The sequence below is a fragment of the Panthera leo genome, chromosome C1 (genome assembly GCF_018350215.1).
Source record: "Panthera leo isolate Ple1 chromosome C1, P.leo_Ple1_pat1.1, whole genome shotgun sequence".
In the NCBI taxonomy this organism is placed as follows: Eukaryota; Metazoa; Chordata; class Mammalia; order Carnivora; family Felidae; genus Panthera; species Panthera leo.
In genome coordinates, this window is record NC_056686.1 from 96,483,409 (window position 1) to 96,499,807 (window position 16,399).

At 38.2% G+C, this 16,399-nt stretch overlaps 1 protein-coding gene across 4 annotated transcripts in view; it reads left to right on the forward strand.

Moving 5' to 3' along the window:
• The window catches only part of MAGI3 (membrane associated guanylate kinase, WW and PDZ domain containing 3), a 245,679-nt gene that overhangs the window by 173,317 nt on the left and 55,963 nt on the right, over positions 1-16,399 (forward strand). For all 4 annotated transcript variants that reach the window (XM_042953476.1, XM_042953480.1, XM_042953478.1 and 1 more), the window contains exons 5-6: positions 850-1,024; positions 4,395-4,474. In XM_042953476.1, coding sequence (XP_042809410.1) covers positions 850-1,024; positions 4,395-4,474 — 255 coding nt within the window. The remainder of the gene's footprint in view (positions 1-849; positions 1,025-4,394; positions 4,475-16,399) is intronic.

The following is a 16,399-nucleotide window of genomic DNA, read 5'->3' on the forward strand; positions in this document are numbered from 1 at the left end:
TTCTCAGGATCCACCTAAGAGTGAAAACATATGGTATCTGTCTTTCTCTGTATGGCTTATTTCACTTAGCATAACACTCTCCAGTTCCATCCACATTGCTACAAGAGGCCATATTTCATTCTTTCTCATTACCACGTAGTACTCCATTGTGTATATAAACCACAATTTCTTTCTCCATTCATCAGTTGATGGACATTTAGGCTCTTTCCATAATTTGGCTATTGTTGAGAGTGCTGCTATAAACATTGGGGTACAAGTGCCCCTATGCATCAGCACTCCTGTATCCCTTGGGTAAATTCCTAGCAGTGCTATTGCTGTGAAACCCAACTTTGCTATCATTAGCTGCTTGACCTTGACTAAAACCTCACTGTGCCTTAGTGTCCTCATCTATAATCTGTAAAACAGAATAGGAGGGATAAATAGTATAATAAATATAATTAATATTATATTGATAAATTATTAGAATTAGTAAATAATAAACAGGGTTGCTGTGAAGATTATGAGTTAAACTAGAGCCTGGAATTATAAAAGGACAGCGTAAGAGCCACTGCAGCTGCTGTCGCTGGTAGTACTGTGACAGATATGTATTCACTATGTACTGAATTGATTCCAGTGTTATTTTTTGCTTCTTTCCCAGACGACATCAGAGATGCTATCCTGGGTTAATGTCACTTAGCAAATGAAAAAAATTTAGTATGTTTGTCACTTCAAAAATTTTACAGCCAAACGTGGACATATTATACAAGGAAATTTGCAGTGAATGTCTGGCATTTTGTTAGAAGTGCAGAGAGCTGTCTGAAGAGAATGTAACTTTACCGACTTTGCACACTGTTCTGTTTTGAATGGCAGAAAACAGAGAGAGGCATTCTGAGTCCTCTGATTGGATGAAGACTGTCCCGAGTTATAACCAAACAAATAGCTCCATGGACTTCAGAAATTATATGATGAGAGATGAGAACCTGGAACCACTGCCCAAAAACTGGGAAATGGCCTACACCGACACGGGGATGATCTACTTCATTGAGTAAGCAAATGTCTGTATCTCTTCTAACACGCCCGTCACTGTGAGGCTTGTCTTAACATTTTTAAATTCTCATTTCACAAGGCTTCCATTTCTTTTATATTTCTTTAAAAAGATTGGGGCACCTGGGTGGTTCAGCCAGTTGAGCATCTGACTTCAGCTCAGATCATGATCTCCCGGTTTGTGAGTTCAGGCCCCCTACTGGGCTCTGTGCTGACAGCTTGGAGCCTGGAGCCCGCTTCAGACTCTGTGTCTCCTTCTCTGTCTGCCACTCCCAACTTCTGCTCTGTCTCTCTCAAAAATAAATAAACATTAAAAATATATATATTTTTTCATACAAGTAACAGTTGATCCTAAATCTGATGATTTCCCTGGATGATATTTCATTTTTATTTGACTTGGATAAAGGAATAGTGTATTTGACTTCTGGTTTTTTAAAAACAAGAGGATTAAAAACAGGTTTGTCATGAATAATGAAAAATGTAGGAATGAAGAGTATTTTGCCTGGCTGTTTTTTTAAACTTTTGGTAGATTGGCTAACTTAACTTAATGAGCATTTCAAGAATTACCATCATCTGGAGGGAGGACATATTTATTATCTGAGCTTAATATTTTCAGTTCTAGATGTATTCAAGCAGTGTAGTTGAATAATATAGGAGGGAACCATCACTGATCCTCAGACTAATTGGTACAATATAAATTGATAAAACCTAATTTATGAGAAAGCACTATTAATATAAATATATTTATAGAGATATAGAACCACATGTATTTGATAAACCTAAAATTTTATATGGTTTAGACCAGAGAATAATATAATAAATGATTTTTATATCATCAGTATGAATAAATGATTTTTTGGAAGTTTCATTGTGAAGCATTTTTATGTTCTAACGCAGCTGTCATTCTCATCTTTAAAATAATTTGCCCAGAGGTAGAATATGAATGCAGTGAAGTTACAGAGTATAACAGTTAAATAACAGTTAAAATATTGAGGGCTGGACACTGCAGTCAAGAAACATATACTTAAAAATGAATTAGGAGTGGGAGACTTGAATCTGTTTCTTCATTTGGTCCCAAATTCCACATCCTTCCCATAGAGTGAGCATCTTGCTTTACCAAGGGGATTTTAGTATTTAAAACATGTAGATTTTGTGTGTATTGTATTGTTTTTACCATATATGGTACATTATTACTTACATTATACACTTACATAAACGTTAATGACAAGGATTATGCAGAATAGAAAAAATCCGTTATATTCTTCTCTGTGGATAATTTAAGGGGTTTTTCAAGGGTAATTTAAACTTTGGACTTTCATTATGATTTTAGAAATAAATCCCCAAGTAAGTTGTAGAGTCATTAGAAGAGGCTAGAGTATCTTTAGAAGCAACGTATGAGACCTTGAATCTGACAGTCCTTTATCCTGCAAACGGGGATAAAGTAGTAGATTACAGAGAGGGGAGAGAATTTATAAAAGAAATGCCTTTATGGTTGAATATTATTAAAATACATTAAAGACCTAAATATAAGACCTGAAACCGTAAAACTCCTAGAAGACACAGGGGCAAGGTTTCATGGCATTGACTTTGGCAAGGACCTCTTGGATATGACACAAAAACTGCAGACAACAAAAGCAGAAGTAGACGAATGGGACTTCGTCAAACTTAAAAACTATGCAGCAAAGGGAAGCAATCAACGAGTGAAAAAGCAACCTGCAGGATACGAGAAAATATTTGCAAATCACATATCTGATAAAGGGTTCATAACTGCAAGATAGCCAAATATTTGCTGCTACCCAAAGCTCTTCTGTTTGCTATAGCTAATGTATTTGATCTTACTGCTGCTATTAAATCATGCATCTGTAAGAAAAGAATATTAATCTAGGTCTGTAGCTTTTAGCTGTCATGTTTTAGGGATAGCTCCTACAGGCATTTCTTCACCTTGGGAAATACTGGGTAAAGTCCTAGGAGATTGCCTACATTTGCTAACTTAGCAATAAACATTTGGGGTCCCTGGAACCAAAGTGTTAAGCTTTTCTCAAGTAACAGTTGTGAATTTGGTCTAGCAAGATACATGCATGATTTTTTTTTTCCTAACAATCTACATGTTGCTAAGCCTCTTTGGAGTCCTGATCCTTTTCATGTTTCTAAAATCTATTTAACTGACTTGAGTGTGGAGAAATTATCTCTTTGACAGAATGGGTAACACAATCTTTCTAGAAACAACCCCAGTTTCTCTGATTCGATTATCCATTATTCAGCACACCCAAGTGTTTCTACCACAGTCTACCAGCTGGTATCATACCTGGCAATGTGTAAGAAGGGGTTGCACACAGCCCTGGTTAGCTCAGGAGTTAGGAAAGGCATAGAAGATATGATTAATTCCCTGAAACCGTTGGCTTAATTTCCTAAGAGTAATTAACATACAGATTAGGGAGTTTGTCTCATTATAAAGACATCAAGGAATGATATTCTCATACTACTTTGATAATAACTTCAATTTACATTTTGTTGTCTTCCCGTATAATTTCCTCCAGTTATTTCTTTCTTTAATATCCACCTATTTCAGATGTTTAAACTATAACACTGTTTGTCTACACAGCAGTGCGATGGTTTGGGTTTAGAATTAGTATCTGCTGAATGGTGGCATTGCTCTTGGAAAGCGTCTGTGGCCTGCTTTCTAAAAAGGAATGTGTGTGAGGGATAGATGGGGGGAGTCTTTTGGTTCCTGCTTTCTTTTCTCTATTCAGCGTATGTCCATACCGATGAAAACTTTGTTTTGTAGAGTAGAGTTTAACTAACTATACCCATCATTTTTACTTGCATGTTGCAGAAAGACGCTTAGAAACTTTTAATTTTGCTAAACTCTTATTTTAAAGAGCCCTTTTGAGGGCAGCGAATCTGTCTGTTCATCACTATCTTCCCAGCTCTCAGCACAATGCCCACACATCACAGGTACTCAAGAAATACAGTGTTTTTTTGAAGGGAGGGAGGGAGGAATTCAGCCAGCACCAAACAAGGGTTTTAATGCAGCTTTTTCGACTGGATAATGCACAGTATGGGGCTATGTCCCCACCCTTTGAAACATTTCTGACTGCTTAAATAAGCATCTGTTAGCCTGTACTTGGAATTTCACCCCTTCCCTACAGTCGTCTTTCTCAAATTAGTACCACTGGCATTACCTTCCCTTTATGGCAATTTCAAAGTAGCAGACTGAGAAAGTAGGATTATCGAATCCGAGGTGTACAAACAGAGCCTGGCAGAGATAAATGTGCAAACATCATACCTTTTAGTCACTTTTGATCTTTGCTTTTGAAATACTTTTCTCCCTCTTTATTTTGCTGTTTCTAACTGAAATCTTTATTCTGCAGCCACAATACCAAGACAACCACCTGGTTGGATCCTCGTCTTTGTAAGAAAGCCAAAGCCCCTGAAGACTGTGAAGATGGAGGTAGAGATTCAGAAATCTTTTATACTGTACTTATCCTCTTAATCCCGCATTGTTCTTCTTGCTTAGTGACTTTTCCAAAACCCTAAAAACCATAATGTGCAGAAGCACATAACCAATGGGTGGATATTGTACTCAGCTGACCCTGATAATTATGTCATTGCATCTAATTTTATGAGAGACTTTATTTCTCTCTTTTTGAGGATTATACAGTGAAATCTTTTTTGAAAGTCTTAATAAAAATACATTGCCCTTTGTTTTACATTTGTTTTAAAGACAAATTTTAAAATTTCTAAACAAGTATTTTCATAAGTTAGGTACATTCTCCACCACAGGGTAGCTTCATCATGGCTGTTGAACCTTCAAAAATATATTTAATTTAGTATCACTAGGACAGATATGCTATTATTTATGGCTACTCTTTCATTCAGTTTTTTAATTTTTTTTTTTAATGTTTATTTTTTTGAGAGAGAGCATGAGCAGGGGAGGGGCAGAGAGAGGGAGACACAGAATCAGAAGCAGGCTCCAGTCTCCAAGCTGTCAGCACAGGGCCTGATGTGGGGCTCGAACTTAGGAAACCTGAGCTGAAGTCAGATGCTTAACCGACTGAGCCACCCACGTACCTCGGCTAATCTTTCATTTAGACTGTCAGTAGCAACTCAATGAAAGTCTCTAACGTACCCCAACCTGCCACTCCTGCCCACACACAATTTTTACTGCTTAGTAGAAAAATTTCTCTAAGAATTCTTAGATAATAATGCTTGCCTGTCTTATGTGTATCACACAGTGTCTAATAGTCTAGTCTTATACATAGATATAGAATTTACCCCAACCAAAATTGTTTGCTGTCCCTTCTTGAATATAGAGTGAGGATGAATAAAATTTGCATTCATTTTGTATCACTGCATCAGAAATTATTTACCTTGGTTAAAAAAATAAAGGGCTCTGGGGTGCCTGGGTGGCTCAGTCAGTTAAGCATCTGACTTGGGCTCAGGTCATGATCTCATGGCTCATGGGTTCGAGCCCCGTGTTAGGCTCTGTGCTGACAGCTCAGAGCCTGGAACCTGTTTCAGATTCTGTGTCTCTCTCTTCTCTCTGCCCCTCCCCTGCTCATGCTCTATCTCTCTCTCCTTCATAAATAAATAAATATTTAAAAAAAGATGAATGGCTAAGAATGAGGTTCAGATAGTCTTCCTATAGATTGAACTCCAATCTATTAAAAAAAAAGTTACACATTTCATTCAGCATGACTGCAATATTAAAAGTTTTTCTAGGAACAACCAATTGGAAAATGGAATTATTTTAAAATTGTTTGCAATGATATAAAGAAAAATTACCTTGGAGCAAATCTACTAAAGATGTACAGACCTACTGAAAGACGCACGAGATAAACTGAAAACTACAAAACATCCCTGCAAGAACTTAATGAAGACTTAAATAATTAAGGAGATACACTGTGTTCATAGATTGAATGACACAGTATTGTTAATGATGTTCGTTTTCCCTAAATTGGTATCTTGATTCCATACAATCCCAATAAAAATCCTGTAAGTCTGTCTTAAAGAAATTGACAGGCCAGTTCTAAAATACATATAAAAATACAAGGCCCCAGTTAGCCAAATAGTCTTAAAAAGGGCAGAGGTAAGGGATGTAGGCTACCAGATTTGAAGAGTTAGTGTAAAGCTCAATAATCAAGGCTGTGTGGTATTGACATAGGATAGACAAGCAGACCATTGGAACAGAGCAGAGCATCCAAAAATAGATGCACAATATGTGATCACTTAAACTGCATCCCAGGTGCCAATCAATTCAATATAAGAGGAGGATCTTTATCAAGTGGTGCTGGGAAAACTGTATATTCATGAGGAAAAATGAACTTCAACTATACCTGACTCCATACACAAAAATTACTTTCAGATGAATCAAAGACCCAATCATAAAAGCTAGAACCATGAAGCTTTTAGAGGAAAATTTAGGAGAATATTTTCATAACTTTGGGATTAGCAAAGATTTCTTATGCAGACCACAAAAAACATGAGCCATAAAAGAAGAACTTGAGGGACACATGGGTGGCTCAGTCAGTTAAATGTCCAGCTCTTGATCTCAACTCTGGTTTTGATCGTAGTGTCATGAGTTCAGGCCCTGTGTTGGGCTTCATGCTGGGTATGGTGCCTACTTAAAAAAAGAAAAAAAGTAAAACTTGATAAATAGGACTTAATAAAAATTTTAAATTTTTATTCATCAAAAGACACCATTAAGAAAATGAATAGTCAAAGCCCCAGGTTTTGCAATATGTATCTGACAAAGGAATTGTATCCTGAATCTATAAAGAACAGTTAAAACTCATTAATAAGACAAAAACCTAAAATTTAAAATGAGCAAAATACTAATTTTTTTTAATTATTTAAAAAAAATTTTTTTTGATAGAGCACAAATGGGGGAGGGGCAGAGAGAGAGGAGATACAGAATCCAAAGCAGGCTCCAGGGTCTGAGCTGTCAGAGCCCGACATGGGGCTCAAACCCACGAACCACGAAATCATGGACCTCAGCCGAAGTCCAAATGCTTAACCAACTGAGCCACCCAGGAACCCTTAAAATGAGCAAAATGTTTAAATAGGCATTTCACCAAAGAAGATACACAAATGTCCAATAACCACTAGGAAATATACTTAACATCATTAGTCATTAGGGAGATGCAAATTAAAACCACAGTGATATACCACTTTATCCACTAGAATGACTATAATCAGAAAAAAAACAGATAATAACAAACGGTGGTGAGGATGAGAAGAAATGGTAACCCTTATAAGGTGCTGGGCAGATGTAAAATGGTACAACTGCTTTGGAAAGCAGTTTGGCAGTTTCTTAAAATATTAAATATAAATTTACCATATCTCCTCACAATTCCACTTCTAGGTGCCTACCCAAAAGGAATGAAAACATATGCCCACAAAGACTTGCCTGTAAATATTCAGAGAAGCATTATTCATAAAAGCCCAAAAGAGGAAACAATTCACATGTCCATCAGCCAATGAATGGATAGATAAAATCTGGTGTAATCATGTAATAGAATACTATTCGGCAATAAAAAGGAATGAAATCATATACATACTACAACATGAGCAAACCTCAAAATGTTATTCTGGGTGACAGAAACTAGATACAAAAGACCAACTACTGCATGATTCCATTTATATGAAATGTCTGGAATAAGCAAAGCTATAGAGGCAGAAAGATTACTGGTGGTTGCCCAGCAGTGAGGATGGGAATAGAGATTAAGGGATTAAGAGATTAAGAGTATGAGGGATCTTTTTTTTCCCTCTTTGTAAATGTTTATTTTGAGAGAGAGTGTGAGCGGGGGAGGGGCAGAGGAAGAGAGAAAGAATCCCAAGCAGCCTCCACACTGTCAACACAGAGCCTGACACGGGGCTCAATCTCATGAACCGTGAGATCGTGACCTGAGCCAAAATAAAGAGTCAGATACTTAACCTACTGAGCCACCCAGGCACCCCCAGCATGAGGGATCTTACTGGGGTGATGGAAATCTTCTTAAACTGAATTATGGTGATGGTTTCACAACTCAGTTAATTATTAAAACTCATTGAATTGAATATTCAAAACAGATTAATTTTATAATATGCAAACTGTACCTCAATAAGGTTTTTTTAAAATGGCCAAAGAACTTGGACACTTGACCAAAGTAGACAAGAGAATAGACAATAAGGACATGAAAAGGTGCTTATCATCATTAGTCATCGCTACAGTGAGAGGCCATTCACACCCTGGAAGGGCTAGAGCCCAATACACTGAAGGGTACCAAAGATTGGTGAGATTGTAGAGCACCTGGAACTTTCACTAGTTGGTAGGGATGTAAAATTATGTGAACACTTTGGAGAACTTTTGGCAGTTGCCCATAGGGCATTGTCTCAAGAGAAATGAAAAACATATGTTCCCAAAAAGACTTCACCTGAATGATCACGACAGCCTTATTCATAATAACACAGACCTGGAAACATCCCAAATATCCATCAACAGAAGAATGGTTAAAGAATTTTTGGTATATTCATGCAGTGAAATACTACTCATCAATAAAAAGAAAAAACTGTTGATAACACTCAACAACATGGATCAATCTCAGAAACGTTGAATAGAATAAGCCAGAACAAAAGAACGGGTACTCAATTATCCATTAATTAAAGTCTGAGAACAGGCAGACTCATCTTTGCTGCAAGAAGTTGGAAAATGAGGTGGGGAACCGGGAAGTGGGTGAGTTGAAATAATTCTCTGGAGTAATGAATATATTCTCCACCTTGTTTGGGGCAGTAGTTAGGAAGGCATATGGCAGTTGCCAAAACTCTTCTATAATTGAGCATTTAAGATCTCTGTATTTTGTTGTATATAAATTATTTGTTTTATTTATTTTTGTAATGTTTGAGAGAGAGAGCTCGAGACAGCGGGTGCAAGCGCATGAGCTGGGGAGGGACAGAGAGAGGGAGAGAGAGAGAATCCCAAGCAGGCTCTGTCAGCACAGAGCCTGGCATGGGGCTCAATCTCACAAACTGCGAGATCATGACATGAGCTGAAGTCGGACGCTCAACCAACTGAGCCAACCCAGGCGCCCCTAAATCATTTCTTATGACGTACCTCCCTTGTCTAAAGGCTTTCATCAGTAAGTTCCATATGGTGAAATCATCTCCTGTAAAGGTAAACTAGAATATATAATCCCAGAGAATTTTACCTTTGAAAGCTCGTAAATGCGGTATTTAGTCTTCTTGGGCATGTCTCTATTGCTCGTCTCCGTTTCCTTTTCCTGCCCACTGATTGTTGCAGCGCAGTTGTATGCCTTTTTCTCTTTTCCCTTGTACAATGTATTTCTTTTCATAGACTTAACCATTAATTTACTATAGCTGGCTGGCCCCCTTATTGACTCTCTAGTATTGTCCTGTTTTGACTTCTGTTTCTGTATTTCCTACTGCATTTGAGACTTTTTTTAAAAATTGCTTAAGTAGCACTTCTAATAAACATATTTAAAAATTTTTTTTAATGTTTATTTTTGAGATGGAGACAGAGCGCGAGTGGGGGAGGGGCAGAGAGAGAGGGAGACACAGAATCTGAAACAGGCTCCAGGCTCTGAGCTGTCATCACAAAGCCCAATGCAGGGCTCAAACCCACGAACCGTGAGATCCTGACCTGGGCCAAAGTCGGACGCTTAACCAACTGAGCCACCCAGGCACCCCTCTAATACACATATTTAAAACTTAACTGAACATCTTTCTCCTAAAGTCACCCCATCCCTCTTTCTGTCACAGGCACCGTGCTCATAATCATCTGGGCCAGAGGTTCAGAGTTCTATTTGCTCCTTCCTCACCTCTTGCTGTATTCCCTATATTGTTTCCAATCCCTGCTCCTCTTTCTTTGTTCAATACTTTGCCAATACATTATTATGAAAATTTTCCACTGTATAGAAAAACGGCAAGAATTTTACAGTAATTTACCCACCACTGAGATATTACCATGAACATTTTGCTCTGTTGGTTTTTTTACATAGCTGTCTATCCGTATGCTTTTTCTATGTTTTCTTTTATTTTATACCTTCCTCCATCCTTCCAGTCACCACAAACTTGGATTACTCTTGGTCTTTTTCTCCAGTTATATCTCCCCCTCCAATATATCGTTAACGCGAGTGCTCTCCAAAATGGTGGTGCTCAGATTGTCTATTGGTCTACAAGAGGACAATGTTAGAGCTTTTTTTTCATTATGCGCCTACTGGGGGGAAAAATAAGTTTCTCTACTATTTTATACACAGACTGGCAATGCATTCTTTCTCATTCTGTCTGTAGATTATTACATACAGTACCCAGAGTGTCTTGAGGGAAAAATGGACATAGCAGAAGTTGTCAGGGCACTGTGAAGTTTTACACGTTACTTGTGCCCAGTTAAGTGGATACGTAAGCTAGGTTATATAGTTTTTAATTCATAAAAATTGAAATGTGACTTAAGGATTTCGCATAGATACTGCCTGTTGAAGATAATACCAATATGCAAGCCCAAGTGACCAGTAAGTAAACAGAGCTGATACTTCATATACTTCATATGTGAGCTTTTTTAAGCCACATTGAGATAAAATCACAATGATTATTTATTTAGTCTTCATCTCCTTTTTAAATTTGTTTTTCATATGCTTTATTATGTACATATCTTTTAAAGATTTTTTTTTAATATTTATTTATTTTTGAGAGAGAAAGAGACAGAGTGCAAGCAGGGGAGGGGCAGAGAGAGAAGGAGACACAGAATCTGAAGCAGGCTCCAGGTTCTGAGCTGTCAGCACAGAGCCCGATGCGGGGTTTCGAACCCATGAACTGTGAGATCATGACCTGTGCTGAAGTTGGACGCTTAACCAACTGAGCCACCCAGGCGCCCCTTTATTATGTACATATTAGAGCAGTACATATATATTTATGAATAAACACATCTTGGAAGTACATTCGACATGTTTGGCTGATAAGGCTACATGATCAAAAACCTTTGGCTGCATGGGCTACGAATTCTTCTAAAATACAACTGCCTTATACCTGTCCCTTCCTCAGAAACCTATAATGGCTCTTACAGTCACAGAATAACATCTAAACTCTTTGGGGAAAATATTGAAGATTTTTTTACAGTTGAACCATATTCTACATTTCTTTTTTCAAAGTATTTTCGTTTTTTCCAAAGTAATTTTATGTCATAAATATGACATAATTGTTGTCTTTGCCTTTGCCACATGTCCATCTCTTTGGTCAGGAACAAGCCTTGCTCCCTGTGTTCACCTGGCTCATATCTACTGATCCTTCCAAGCTCAGTTCTAAAGTATAATTTCGTCGTAGCCTCCTCTTGTCATTCTCTGCGGGTCAGAACTAGGTGTTCTCTTCTTTGTGCTCAACAGTACCATATGCACCTTTCCATTGTAGCACGTATTCCATTGCACTATAACTAGATACATACATTCTATAAGAGCAGTGATTTTGTCTTCATTTGTATATCCCTTCGGTAGGGACTTACACGTTTGGAAGGAGGAGAGGAGGAAAGGAAGGAAAGAAGTTACTCTGTCTTCCAGATTATTTTGGTCTCCTCAAAAATATTTTTTAATCTCTATGAAGTTCTGGGTGCAAGACATAAATAGGAAGTCTGTCTTCATTCACCAGGTTGGAGTCAATGCCGAAATAAGACCCAGGAATCAGATGGGTTAAAATGCTAGCTGATGAGTGAACCTGACTTTAGCTCTGCATCTGTATGGGCTTACTGGTGTTTTACCCCTGCAGGTGGCAGCCCTCAGCCCTCAATCTCTGTCTTCTGTACAGCTGGGGCCTCTTCCCCTAGGGCAGGCATGGCAAATCGGACCAGACTGCACCCTCTGCAGGCAGGCTGACATGCGAAACAGCCAGGGAACTCAAGTCCTGAGCCAAGCATACTGAATCCATTCTCTGAAACTCACCAGTCAGATAAGACAGTCTTTCTTCCTTGGAGAAGAAAGTTAAGGGGCTCAGAGACACTGGAAACATTTCTCCCTTTCTTTCCCCCTTCTATGGAAATTTGAAAAATTGAATGAGTCTCCCCCCCGATGCTCTTTACGTTAAGACCGACAATATGTCTTGGTCAGCCCAGGAACTAATAACTCCACTTATTCCTTTTTAATGATTCCTTTTAATTATTCCAGAATAATTAATGATAATAATAGTGTCCCCTTTTACTCTCAAAAGTGCACAATACATTATATGGTCCTCCTAATTATATCTTTCTTAAGATCAACCACAGTTGCATTTAGTATAGTAGGAATGTTCGAAACTTTTTTTTTTTTTTTTAAGAGAGGGAGAGTGCACATGTGAGCAGGGAAGGGGCAGAGAGAGAGAATATCTCAAGCAGGTTTTATGCTCAGCACAGAGCCTGATGCGGGGCTTGATCTCACAACTGTGAGACCTTGATCTGGGCTGAAATCAAGAGTTGGATACTTAACCAACTGAGCTACCCAGGCGCCCCTCAAAACTTTTTGATGGAAGGTACTTTCCATCCCCACAACTAGATATGCCTTCCTAACATCACCTGTACTTACCTGCGGGAATCCCACAGTTTGGAACCCTGAGCCTGTTTGTTTGATGCTCAGCCAACCATTAGCACTTCCACTGTGCATCCCCCCGAATGGGGGAAACAGCCCCACAATACAGTATTTCCAGCTACACTATATCTGACTTACATTGGTATTCTCCATCGTGCCTTGCAGAGCAAATGCTCAATGAGGGGAAATAGTAATAATGATATCTTAAATGTAAATTTTTGCAGTTTAAGATGTTTATTGTTTGCATTCGGCTAAACGTTCAAGGTCTTCTAGAAAAACCTTAGTTTCTAAAACTTGCCCTTTTCCTTCCTAGTTTTCTGACCTTCAGAATGCAACCATGTATTTAGGCTCTAACAGTTTAATTGCTGTACTTATCTATCTTCATTCAACTAAAATAATTAGTTGTTTAAGTTAAAAAGTTATCTTAAAAATACAACATCAGGAATCTGCTTTATACTCAATTCACCCCTTTCCTCTTAGGATGAAAGAGAGATTAAATTTTTACCAAAAGCTATAAAAAGTATTGAATGTTGATGTTATTTTGGAGCTTCAAGAAAGATAAAAGAGAATTATCAGCTCCACAATGAGAAAACAGTTGCAATTCGTGTATTTAAATAAGAAAAATCTTACTGCGGGAACAGGAGAGAAAGATAAATTCATGGGCCTTAGGACCAACCAGCTGCTTGATATGCCAGAAATGGTTTTTCCTTTTGAATCAGCTTTTGGGGAGAATGCTTTGGCTTCTAATCCAGAAAAATATGGTTAGGTCTTTCCTCTCTCAAAAGTAAATGAACTCATTTTCTCTTGACCCTCCCTCCTTCCAGTTCTCAACTATCCTTTTTACAACAACAGAAAGTTATCTCTTCTTAAGGACTCCACCTTCTGTCTTCCTCTTTAGTACTACAATATGCTGACTTCTTCCCCCTGCCTTTTCAGTGGAAGTGCTTGTCTTAAGGTCACCAGTAACTTCTGACTGCCAAATTTGAACATCTCTTTTCAGCCTCTTTTGAACAACAGCTTTTCAGAGCATTTATTAGTATTGACCATGCTCTGCTCCCCTGTCTTTTTTGATATCCTTCCCCCTGACCATTGTTACTTTCTCCATCTGCTCCTTAAAAGGCTAATACTCCTGATGTTCTGTTCTCTACCTTTTTCTTCTCACAATATATCCAGGTAATCTTGTCCACTGTCGTGGCTTTTAAATGCAATATCTCCCAAATCCTTCTCTTCTGTGTTTCTCTTTTGAGGACCAGGTCCCTGTTTCCCTGAGATGGTGAGATATTTCTGCCAGGATGTTCCATAGGCCCCTCAAATGTGTTCCCTCCCAAATTGAGCTGAATCTTCTGTGTACCCTCCCTTCCTGCCCTCAATAGTGACGTCACGTCCATGACCCCAAACCAGTTACCATCCTTAACTATTTCCTCACCATATCTTCTTCATTTTTGTTCTATCAATTCTGACTTTTAAACACCCGCCATCCTGAAAAAAAGCATAGACAACAGCAGAGAATCTATTGCTACAGAGATCAAGGGACTAAGAAATAGTCATGAGGAGCTAAAAAATGCTATAAGTGAGGTGCAAAATAAAATGGAGGCGGCCATAGCACAGATTGAAGAAGCAGAGGAGAGAATAGGTGAATTAGAAGATAAAATTATGGAAAAAGAGGAAGCTGAGAAAAAGAGAGATAAAAAAATCCAGGAGTATGAGGGGAGAATTAGAGAATTAAGTGATTCAATCAAATGGAACAATATCTGTATCATAGGAATTCCAGAAGAAGAAGAGAGAAAAAGGGGCTGAAGGTATACTTGAACAAATCATAGCTGAGAACTTCCCTGATCTGGGGAAACAAAAAGGCATTGAAATCCAAGAGGCACAGAGAATTCCCTTCAGACATAACTTGAATCGATCTTCTGCACGACATATCATAGTGAAGCTGGCAAAATACAAGGATAAAGAGAAAATTTTGAAAGCAGCTAGGGATAAACAGTCCCTAACTTACAAAGGTAGACACATAAGAGTAGTAGCAGACCTATCTAATGAAACTTGGCAAGCCAGAAAGGAATGGCAGGAAACCTTCAATGTGATGAACAGAAAGAATATGCAGCCGAGAATCTTTCATCCAGCAAGTCTGTCATTCAGAATAGGAGAGATAAAAGTTTTCCCAAGCAAACAAAAACTGAAGGTATTCATCACCACTAAACCAGCCCTACAAGAGATCCTAAGGGGGATTCTGTGAGTGAAATGTTGCAAGGACCACAAAGTACCAGAGACATCACCACAAGCATGAAACCTACAGACATCACAATGATTCTAAACCCATATCTTTCAGTAATAACACTGGATGTAAATGGACTAAATGCTCCAATCAAAAGACATAGGGTATCAGAATGGATAAAAAACCAAGACCCATCTATTTGCTGTCTACAAGAGACTCATTTTACACCTGAGGACACCTTCAGATTGAAAGTGAGGGGATGGAGAACTATTTATCATGCTCCTGGAAGTCAAAAGAAAGCTGGAGTAGCCATACTTATATCAGACAAACTAGACTTTAAATTAAAGGCTGTAACAAGAGATGAAGAAGGGCATTATATAATAATTACAGGGTCTATCCATCAGGAAGAGCTAACAATTAAACATGTCTATGTGCCGAATACGGGAGCCCCCAAATATATAAAATGATCACAAACATAGGCAACCTTATTGATAAGAATGTGGTAATTGCAGGGGGCTCTAATACCCCACTTACAACAATGGATAGATCATCTAGACACAGGATCAATAAAGAAACAAAGGCCCTGAATGATACATTGGATCAGATGGACTTGACGGATATATTTAGAACTCTGCATCCCAAAGCAACAGAATATACTTTCTTCTCGGGTGCACATGGAACATTCTCCAAGATAGATCACATACTGGGTCACAAAACAGCCCTTCATAAGTATACAAGAATTGAGATTGTACCATGCACACTTTCAGACCACAATACTGTGAAGCTTGAAATCAACCACAGGAAAAAGTCTGGAAAACCTCCAAAAGCATGGAGGTTAAAGAACACCCTACTAAAGAATGAATGGGTCAACCAGGCAATTAGAGAAGAAATTTAAAAATATATGGAAACAAATGAAAATGAAAATACAACAACCCAAATGTTTTGGGATGTAGCGAAGGCAGTCCTGAGAGGAAAATACATTGCAGTCCAGGCCTATCTCAAGAAACAAGAAAAATCCCAAATACAAAATCTAACAGCACACCTAAAGGAACTAGAAGCAGAACAGCAAAGACACCCTAAACCCAGCAGAAGAAGAGAAATCATAAAGATCAGAGCAGAAATGAACAATATAGAATCTAAAAAACTGTAGAGCAGATCAATGAAACCAAGAGTTGGTTTTTTGAAAAAATAAACAAACTTGATAAACCTCTAGCCAGGCTTCTCAAAAAGAAAAGGAAGATGACCCAAATAGATAAAATCATGAATGAAAATGGAATTATTACAACCAATCCCTCAGAGATACAAGCAGTTATCAGGGAATACTATGAAAAATTATATGCCAACACACTGGACAACCTGGAAGAAATGGACAAATTCGTAAGCACCCACCCACTACCAAAACTCAAACAGGAAGAAATAGAAAACTTGAACAGACCCATGACCAGCAAAAAAATTGAATCAGTTATCCAAACACTCCCAACAAATAAGAGTCCAGGACCAGATAGCTTCCCTGAGGAATTCTACCAGACATTTAAAGCAGAGATAATACCTATCCTTCTCAAGCTGTTCAAAAATAGAAAGGGAAGGAAAACTTCCAGACTCATTCTATGAAGCTAGCATT